The sequence below is a fragment of the Maniola hyperantus genome, chromosome 9 (genome assembly GCF_902806685.2).
Source record: "Maniola hyperantus chromosome 9, iAphHyp1.2, whole genome shotgun sequence".
NCBI lineage: Eukaryota > Metazoa > Arthropoda > Insecta > Lepidoptera > Nymphalidae > Maniola > Maniola hyperantus.
This window is the reverse complement of record NC_048544.1, coordinates 14,747,810-14,758,681: the sequence shown is the minus strand read 5'-3', so window position 1 is coordinate 14,758,681 and position 10,872 is coordinate 14,747,810. Positions and strand designations below refer to the sequence as shown.

Genomic DNA, 10,872 nt, shown 5'->3' with positions numbered 1-10,872 from the left:
TGTAATTTAAAGTAATAATAAAATAGTCGTAAAATTCATCTTATTGACGGCATCTACTCAGTACCCGGTAGCGTGCATAGGATTTAAAGCCAGCAGGGGTGGTTTGGTAAAATATTTATCGCATAATGCGCTATTAGCAGTGCCATAAGCAGTGCTTTTATATGTATTTATAACCTGCACGACATTGTACCTACGTAAACAGGCAACAGTTGCAATTTGTGTTTGTGCAAAACCTCTTCTTATATTTTCCTTCGCTGATATAAAAGACAAGTCGTTCTTCGTAGAAACGCCTAAGCGACACGCTACCCGCACTGCATGGAAGTTGTTACATTGTTAGTTCCCGGTAAGAAATCGGGAACTAAGAGTAACTGTGATAAAAGTTTATTTCTTATTTTTTTATTTATTTTTTTGAATCGTTAAGTACTGCCACCAGTACTTTACTCTGATTACAATCTAGCATATGAGAGAGGCTAAGTAATACTATATTAACCTAAACTTATAAACGTACTTATACCTAAGAGTCGGTCCATCGACTTAGGAAACTCGTAAACCCCAGACAATGCACGTCGCTTACGTGTTTCTACGATAAGTACTCTGCGATTTATTTATACTTTGAGTCAGATAAGGAAAAATAGATTATATAGGACGTTCCATCTTATTTATAGCCTGGCTCACATAATAATTTAAATTTTATACTCTATCTTATTTTCTATATTATATGAAAATATTTTCAAAAATCATTCAAAATTCAATTCGAAAACAGTTTTGTTTGCGATTGGTTGGTGACTCAAAATAATTAACGCCCACTGAGTTTTTTGTCTTTATCATTTGTATAGGATTACGCAACAGAGAGAACCCTATACTAACTTTTCTCCGTGGATAGAGTATAGTCACTGAACAGTCTGGTACTGGAAATTGGAAACACTGAATGGACGTCTTAAGTATTCGATTCAATAAAAATGCAAAGATGATTTCTATTAAAATACTCTTTTATTAACTTTTAACAATTAAGTACAAATACTTCATTACTTAAAGTACAAAATATCACAATGACACAAAAATATAATATATTTATTTATTGTAGTTACAGCCTTAATTATATTATTTTATGACACGATAACTTACTATTATAAAAAAAGAAGACTATAAATTATTCTATACAAGGAACTAAGTACTAAAAAAAATAAGTAGGATTTTAAGTATGATTTTTTTTCTGTGCTAACTGTCACTGAAAAAGCAATTTAACGTGATATCTTCAATTAATAATATACTAGTTAAACACTACAATACAAAATGTAATAGAAAAAGTGTCGGCTTCGAGTTTGTTCTTTTATCTTTTATAGTGGAAAATAAAATAAATAAAAGTATTTTTTTAGCGTTTAAACTACCGTGAGTGATTTCCATTATAAATACTATTAGTAAACAAAATAAAAAACCCTTAAAATTACAAAACTTAACCGAGCCTCACAAAATTTTGTACTACGATATTTTTAAAAATCTATCAAAGGCCGTTCTGGGTTCAATTTTATTTAACTTTATTTATTATTGCACTTTATCACATAATATTTTGACGGAATTAATGTAAGTACCAAAATCGAAAAGTATTTAAGTATCTACTATAATATATTCAAAATTATTATTCGATTATAATATTGATTCGAGCTTTTGTTCAAAAAACATTCAGTATGACTTGATATTGTATTAAACAACTTCCCATTTCGAGGAAATATAATATTAAAATTAGTTGAAAAATCACAATTCAAATTACGAGGAAATATAACATTAAAATTCGTTGAAAAATCACAATTCAAATCAAGTTAATTCGAGAAAACAATAAAATAATTGATTAAAATCTTAAAGCCCCTTAAGAAAAGAAAATGTCTTTTATCTTAATTAAGTTCGACCATTATTCTTTGAAATCTGAGATGGCCACAACTCATAAGGCACTCGTTACGTAAAAATCTAATATAAAATTGATGGTGCTTTGGTCATTAGAATTCACAATTCTTAATGATCAGAGTTTTGAAAATAAAGTTTAAATATACAAACAGTCCCTTATCAAGTATCTTGAACTTGTTACATAGAAAAATACTTGCACCTCAGTACAATCTCGCTTGCTCCAAAGCAATCGTTGCTATACAAAACCTCATCACTAGACCAGGTTATCTTGCCGTACTTAGACATGTCAATATAGACGAAAGGGACAAGACGGCATACTTATGAACTTTACGAAAATTATGACAAGATATAAAAAAATTTGAGAATCGATATAATTTAATACTGTAACTAAAAACAAAATAGTGGCAATTTAGACGATTACATAAAGTCAATAAAGCCTTACAATTTTGAGACCTGTTACACTTTCAATATCATCGTAGGATATCGTGATCCTATATTGAGGAAATATTGACGGTATCAACAGTATCACAATGTATCCGGATGTCCTTAAAATGATACGGTATTGATAGCTAGCTAAACAATAGGTAGTTCAACGGCTAGTGTAAAATCGATGGATTGCAGCAAGTGCCGTCAATGCCGTCAAGTGCCGTCAATGGGCATCGAGATTTATTTATAAATTCCAAGCTGTACCATCTTGTCCCCTATCTTCCCTATCGAAATGTGAATGAAAGAAGAAAACGGAGTCTCTTTAATGTACACGAACTGTACTGCTATTAAATTGATCTACTGGCTCATTGGTTGATGTTACGATCACGAAGATATAGTGAGGACTGGTTCTTTCTTGGCCTCCAACATTTTGTAGGACACTACAGCATCATGGACAGTGGGGAACGTGTCTAGTTGGAGTCTTTCGGATTCTAACGAGTTGTACCTCTCTATCATTTCTAATACGGGCCCTGGAATAGATTGAATAGATTAGTTTAGTTCAACATAATATTATTACACAGTTAACGATTTTATATAAATGAAAAAAGAGTATGGATTTGAATCGCAGCTCGCTCCACTAATGCGCGGGACTGCAATTATTTTTACAAATGGCGTAGTATTGTAAATCAAGTCTTTGAAAAGAGTAACCACCGAGTGTTCTTCTTGGTAGAGTGGGCATTCTGAACCAGTGGTAGATCCATTTGACGATTCAAAATTACTAAATTAAAAGTTTAATTGGAAAGTTTAATTCTATTTCTATTTAAAAAATACTCTGGTAAAATACAAAAATAAACAGAGGAGTAGAAAACAGTATATGTAAAAAACTAGAGGCAGAAAATCTAAAGTGGGCAAATTTTAAAGTGGTCGGATAATGGTCAAGAAATCTAAAACTCAAAACGTTAAGAAATGCCAACCAACTGAAGGCTTATGGTAATTACTCTTTAGGTATGAAAAGTTAGTAAAGGTGAGGGGAGCTCGCGAGTGGATGGAGGGTATGCCTCGGCGGACGTCACTGGCTGGGTCGCAGTTGATTGCTTCGGTGTTCCCGTGACCCAGTCGTCAGGTGACGCGCAAGAGCGCCGTTGGGTTTTAGTGAGTATTCCAGTCTCCTCTCAGCCGGCGAGTCCTACATACCCTCCCCTGATAAGGTGAAGTTTCTCACCATTAGCTCCCGCCAACAGCACTGTGATATTGTTTGCAATAAGTTCTCTTTGCGCGGCCACCAGACTCTTAATTCCCGGCGCATCCACATATGATAAGGCTGTGGCATCTATTATTACGCAGTAAACCTGGAAATTAAAACAGATATCCTCGTGAGATGTATTTTTATTTTATTTTATTACAAGTTTTTTTTTTTTTTTTTCACAATGTAATTTTTTTTTTTTTTAATACAATAAAACTTAAAGCTAGCCTTATCTAATTACTATATAAAACATGACCGCGTGGAATGGTGCCAAGAATACTGGCTGCATTTCCGCGCTGGACAGCCAGGCTGATCCGTTGCGCAAAAAATGAGCCAGCCCTTCTGTCACCAGTTAGGCGTTGACTGCGATCTCATCTGGTGGTAAGTGATGATTCAGTCCAAGATGGTAGCGGACTAACTTGGAAGGGGTATGGCAGTTTTTGTTACACCCATGACCATACCCATCGGTTTCTACATGGCAACGTACCGGTACTGTACTGTCTTGCTCACTCATCCGAGCCAATACGTTTTTCACAGCTTCGAGGCGAAAAAAATTTCTTTCATTCTTTTCACTTTTGTCATTCAGACGCCTATCCCAAACGTCAATTAAGCAGCAAAAAAACTTAAATTCGGATACCTACGAAACTATACAAAGCCTGAATTCTTTCGTGAAGTAAGTATTAATTGAAAAGTATGGCAATTTTTACATCAAGGACCGGAACGGACTTTAGGAATTCGAAGTGGTTGGGAAATTAGAAATGGTTGTCAACCATAAGGCATATTTCTATAATACGTGGTCCCCAAATGGTTGCGAGGCAATATGTGATTTCCAAATCGGCAAAAGTTATATTATAATTGGCTTTAAAATCCATACTTCCATACTAATATTATAAATGCGAAAGTGTTCACAGCCCATCCACTTAACCGATTTTGATGAAATTCGGAACAGTGATAGCTTGCATCTCAGAGACAGGTATAGGTTTTTTAACCCGGGTCATCAAATAATTCTCCATAATGTGTGCATGAAGTCTCCCAATCGGAATTTGGTGAATCGTTCTTATTCTCAGAAGAGACCATGCGATTGGTTGAAAGCAAAGATGGAGAAAAATAAAACATTTTTAGTTCAAAACATGTTTAAAACTATTTTTTCTAATTAAAAACGTGTTTAAAACATGTTCACCCTGGTTCCCCTTTACCCTGGTTGAAAATAGTACTTAGTATTAATAAAAATATCCTCAACTTATAGGAACTGACTTTATTCCATTTAGACAATACTTAATAAACTTCAATCTTAGTTCTAAACTATTAACTTCTTCAAGACATAATTATAAATTCTAATTTTCCCTGCTTCAAATCAATAGCTCCCGCTCTTATTGCCGCCATTTTTTACCTCTCCTCATAATTCTTTTTTTAAATTCAACTGTAGGCAAAGCAATGTCGCTAACAATCGGCCATTCTGACTTCATGTCTGTCCTCAGACATTCAGGCTCAATTGAAAGAGATTCTCATTCTATCAAACTCATAGTTTTATCTTGATTTCATGATCACTAACTTTTCATTAATCAAACCACTTCTTTGGTTGAATTCGAAAAATTTCATCTTTTCTTGTCAGGGTTTCTTATTTTATCAAACTTTATATTAATTTCATAATCACCTAAACATAATTACTTAAACCAAACTATTTCTTTGGTTGATTGTTGCATTCGAAGTATTTCATCTTTTCTTGGCAGGGGTTCTCATTTCATCAAACTCATACTTATATCTTAATCTCATAATCACCATCTTTGTTTAACCAAACCACTTCTTTGGATGATTGTTACATTCGAACTTGTCAGGGGTTCTTATTTCATCAAACTCATAGTTTAATATTAATTTCATAATCACCATCTTTACTTCAACCAAACTATTTCTTTGGTTGATTGTTGCATTCGAAGAATTTCGTCTTTTCTTGACAAGGGTTCTCATTCCATCAAACTCATAGTTTTATCTTAATCTCATAATCATCACCTTTGCTTAAACTAAACCGCTTCTTTGGTTGATTGTTGCATTCGAAGAATTTCATCTTTTCTTGGCAGGGGTTCTCATTTGATCAAACTCATACTTATATCTTAATCTCATAATCACCATCTTTGTTTAAACCAAACCACTTCTTTGGATGATTGTTACATTCGAACAATTATTTCGTTTCGGCCATCCTTTTCTTAGAATGTCCTCATTCACACATCAGACAGACATAGACATCAGTTTAATATTCATGATCATTGTCAATGATGCCTAATGGCCGCAAACTAATAGTCTCAGTCTCTTATTATGATCGTCATCATATCCCCAACGTCATGACATCAGTAAAACATCCATGATCGTTCGTCAATAATGCTTATTATTACTTGTCACCTTAATTAACTATATCATTTACGCCATGACAGCCCGCTCACTAGCCTATGGTCATTCTCTTATCATCTTAATCATCATCTTAATTAATTATATCATTTACGCCATGGTGGCCCGCTCACCATCCTGATGGCCGCAAACTAATAGTCTCATTCTCTTATGGTGATCGTCATCATATCCACAACGTCATGACATCAGTAAAATATCCACGATCGTTACGTCAATGATGCCTGAAAGGAACAAAATAAAAACAATTAAGCAGTATCTGAGTTCTTTAAATGTGTAAATGCAGTGTAACTTAAGAGATATACTCACTTATTATTAATTGTCATCTTTAACTAACTATATCATTTACGCCATGGCAGCCCGCTCACTAGCCTATGGTCGCAAACTTAATAGTCTCATTCTCTTATCATCTTAATCATCATTTTAATCATTATTTTAATCATCATCTTAATTAACTATATCATTTACGCCATGGTGGCCCGCTCACCATCCTGATGGCCGCAAACTAATAGTCTCATTCTCTTATGGTGATCGTCATCATATCCACAACGTCATGACATCAGTAAAATATCCACGATCGTTACGTCAATGATGCCTGAAAGGAACAAAATAAAAACAATTAAGCAGTATCTGAGTTCTTTAAATGTGTAAAATATGCAGTGTAACTTAAGAGATATACTCACTTATTATTACTTGTCATCTTTAACTAACTATATCATTTACGCCATGGCAGCCCGCTCACTAGCCTATGGTCGCAAACTTAATAGTCTCATTCTCTTATCATCTTAATCATCATTTTAATCATTATTTTAATCATCATCTTAATCATCATCTTAATTAACTATATCATTTACGCCATGGTGGCCCGCTCACCATCCTGATGGCCGCAAACTAATAGTCTCATTCTCTTATGGTGATCGTCATCATAGCCACAACGTCATGACATCAGTAAAATATCCACGATCGTTACGTCAATGATGCCTGAAAGGAACAAAATAAAAACAATTAAGCAGTATCTGAGTTCTTTAAATGTGTAAATGCAGTGTAACTTAAGAGATATACTCACTTATTATTAATTGTCATCTTTAACTAACTATATCATTTACGCCATGGCAGCCCGCTCACTAGCCTATGGTCGCAAACTTAATAGTCTCATTCTCTTATCATCTTAATCATCATTTTAATCATTATTTTAATCATCATCTTAATTAACTATATCATTTACGCCATGGTAGCCCGCTCACCATCCTGATGGCCGCAAACTAATAGTCTCATTCTCTTATGGTGATCGTCATCATATCCACAACGTCATGACATCAGTAAAATATCCACGATCGTTACGTCAATGATGCCTGAAAGGAACAAAATAAAACAATTAAGCAGTATCTGAGTTCTTTAAATGTGTAAAATATGCAGTGTAACTTAAGAGATATACTCACTTATTATTACTTGTCATCTTTAACTAACTATATCATTTACGCCATGGCAGCCCGCTCACTAGCCTATGGTCGCAAACTTAATAGTCTCATTCTCTTATCATCTTAATCATCATTTTAATCATTATTTTAATCATCATCTTAATCATCATCTTAATTAACTATATCATTTACGCCATGGTGGCCCGCTCACCATCCTGATGGCCGCAAACTAATAGTCTCATTCTCTTATGGTGATCGTCATCATATCCACAACGTCATGACATCAGTAAAATATCCACGATCGTTACGTCAATGATGCCTGAAAGGAACAAAATAAAAACAATTAAGCAGTATCTGAGTTCTTTAAATGTGTAAATGCAGTGTAACTTAAGAGATATACTCACTTATTATTAATTGTCATCTTTAACTAACTATATCATTTACGCCATGGCAGCCCGCTCACTAGCCTATGGTCGCAAACTTAATAGTCTCATTCTCTTATCCTCTTAATCATCATTTTAATCATTATTTTAATCATCATCTTAATTAACTATATCATTTACGCCATGGTGGCCCGCTCACCATCCTGATGGCCGCAAACTAATAGTCTCATTCTCTTATGGTGATCGTCATCATATCCACAGCGTCATGACATCAGTAAAATATCCACGATCGTTACGTCAATGATGCCTGAAAGGAACAAAATAAAAACAATTAAGCAGTATCTGAGTTCTTTAAATGTGTAAATGCAGTGTAACTTAAGAGATATACTCACTTATTATTAATTGTCATCTTTAACTAACTATATCATTTACGCCATGGCAGCCCGCTCACTAGCCTATGGTCGCAAACTTAATAGTCTCTTTCTCTTATCATCTTAATCATCATTTTAATCATCATTTTAATCATCATCTTAATCATCATCTTAATTAATTATATCATTTACGCCATGGTGGCCCGCTCACCAACCTGATGGCCGCAAACTAATAGTCTCATTGTCTTATCGTGATCGTCATCATATTATCCACAACGTCCTGGCAATAACATGGCACATTTTGCTATAAGTAATATCTTCTGCATATTTCAATAGCTTATAAATTTTGTTTCTTGTATGACATCAATCTCTTTATCAAACTATGATCTTTAAATTGTACCGCATTTACATCTTGATCATCATTACAGATTCTTGCTGAAACAGAAATAAAAACAAAGCAGCAACAAAATCACCATTAAAAGGTGGTACATAATTTATTATTGTTAATTGTCGTGTTTTAAAACGTTTAACTTTCAAGAGTAAAAGATTAATTTTTTTATTACGATTCCCGCGCATAATTTTTTGCGCAAATATATATTTTTTCAGATTTTTTTTAATGTGCTGTTTAGTAATTTTTTTTTTAATTTTCCATAAAATTATATCACAATTAAAATATTTTAAGTCATCTACGATTCACCAGGCTGCATGATCTACGACCTTTGCCTTTTCGAGGAACGAATCGAAATATGCATACTACACCTATACAGCTGCATTCCAATTTATGATTGATCCAAAAAGATAACAAATATGGCGATACTGATCACGTGACTTTATTTTGACTTGACCTCTAGTGATGCGCTATTGCTGAACTAACTATATTGGGAATGTGGACGTTTGAATGAATTAACTCTGATGTAAAGAATTATATTTTCATTTTATGTACTTGCAAAACTTATAAGTCCGTAAACATTATTACGAGAACGCAATATAAAATAACTTTATATATCTATTGATGGTTCGTAAACAATGGGGCCGATTCTGTTGTACACAATGCTATATTAAAATAATTTGATTTAAATAACTCGATCAATTTCCGATTCTGAACGAATTATCGATGTGTACGGTCCCTAACATTCATACATTTTTCGTCTGTGGTTGCAATGTCTAAAGAAATTAAAGAATGCGAAACGTCAAACTAGCATTTTAGTTTACTCTGTGGATCTTAATTTTGTTTTCATTTCATTTTTAATAAAAATTTTGCTTAAATCATGGATAAAAAGAATGAATTTTACGTGTAGGTATATTTGATATGTTGTTCGTGGACCACAAGGCGTTAGTGAGTGTTTTAAACTGTTTTATCATCGGGAAAAGTGTTAACGACGTTTATGTCACGGTGCTTTTTACTTCGAACAAAACTATGGAAATATGAACTGATATAGGTAGTTTGTACATCAACAGCTAATAATATTTGTAGTAGCAATACCAAAGATTATTTTTAATGCCGGCATACTTTTTCTCTAGAATTGTTACACGTTTCGTTATACGCATATATATTTTTTTTTTGTTAAAATAATCAAAATATACCTAGTGTATTATTTTAATAATTTCGACTGTAATATAAATTCTTATAAACATTTTATAAATCAATAAACTGATTGATTGCCTCCTAATGCCCTATTCATTTTAAAATTATTAAATTTCTACATTTTGATGAAATAATAAATCGACATTAATTAGTTTGACATCATACAACTTTTCTCACTTCCCGATTCTCCCGGGTTAGGTTATCCCATAGATTATCTACTAAGTATATTGTTATCCTATAAGTTATTGGTAGGCTCAAAAGAGCTAGAACCCAGAGCCGTAAAACCAGTAAAAAAAAGTTATCGATCTGTGGTCAATGAAGTGTAGTTAATAAATAAAGGCCTTAAAGGACTGTTATCCAGGGCCGTAAACTAAAAAAGTAAATAAATAAACCTTTATTTTATGTTTCACCCAGTTTTTTTTTTACCCTTTTTTTTGGTCGGTGTGTTTTACTACATTTTTCATTCGGATTCGTCCAGAATTTGGACAGTAAACACTAGACACGACGTTACTGGTTTTTTTTTTTAATTTAAAATGCTATGTTATACTTTATTAAGTTTAATAAAACAAAGATATTGTGATGATATTACTTTTGTTTTAAATAGTTCACACTCAACTTAGACACAAGTTTTACCTCTTTCATTGTTACTATGTTAAATATTAAGCAACAACAATGAAAGAGATAAACTTGTATCAAAATAACCTCGAAAAATTATAACAACAATAGGTGTAGGATAAGGGCTATATATAGCAGAACAACAGAACCATAGTTATGGGTATATCTAAGAAAATTAGTTCGTACACCAACTACTAGGAGCGCTGATTTCCTTGATGGTTTCGTATAATATTTTCCGCGAGTGATAACTCTATACCCTAATATAATACTACTCTATTGTTTATGATTCCGGACTTTTCCTGAAGTCCATTTGAATATTTTAAAATATAAATTATTATAATATCTATGTTCTGCATTTTAGTCGAGACAAAATCAAAACTCAATTTAACACTCAAAGTACATAGGTACTTTAATAAACGAATAAAAATAGGTACTCACAAAATTGTGGGCGATGAGTAATCCCACTTCTGAACTAATAAAAATATCCTCAACTTATAGGAACTGACTTTATTCCATTTAGACAATACTTAATAAA

General features: G+C 33.1%; 1 protein-coding gene across 5 annotated transcripts in view; it reads right to left on the bottom strand.

Moving 5' to 3' along the window:
* Positions 1-968: 968 nt before the first annotated feature.
* The window catches only part of Prestin (prestin), a 47,101-nt gene continuing 37,197 nt past the window's right edge, over positions 969-10,872 (bottom strand). For all 5 annotated transcript variants that reach the window (XM_034972140.2, XM_069500893.1, XM_069500894.1 and 2 more), the window contains 2 exons: positions 3,548-3,674; positions 969-2,855 (listed from right to left, as the gene is read on the bottom strand). In XM_034972140.2, coding sequence (XP_034828031.1) covers positions 2,710-2,855; positions 3,548-3,674 — 273 coding nt within the window. In that variant the 3' untranslated portion in view covers positions 969-2,709. The remainder of the gene's footprint in view (positions 2,856-3,547; positions 3,675-10,872) is intronic.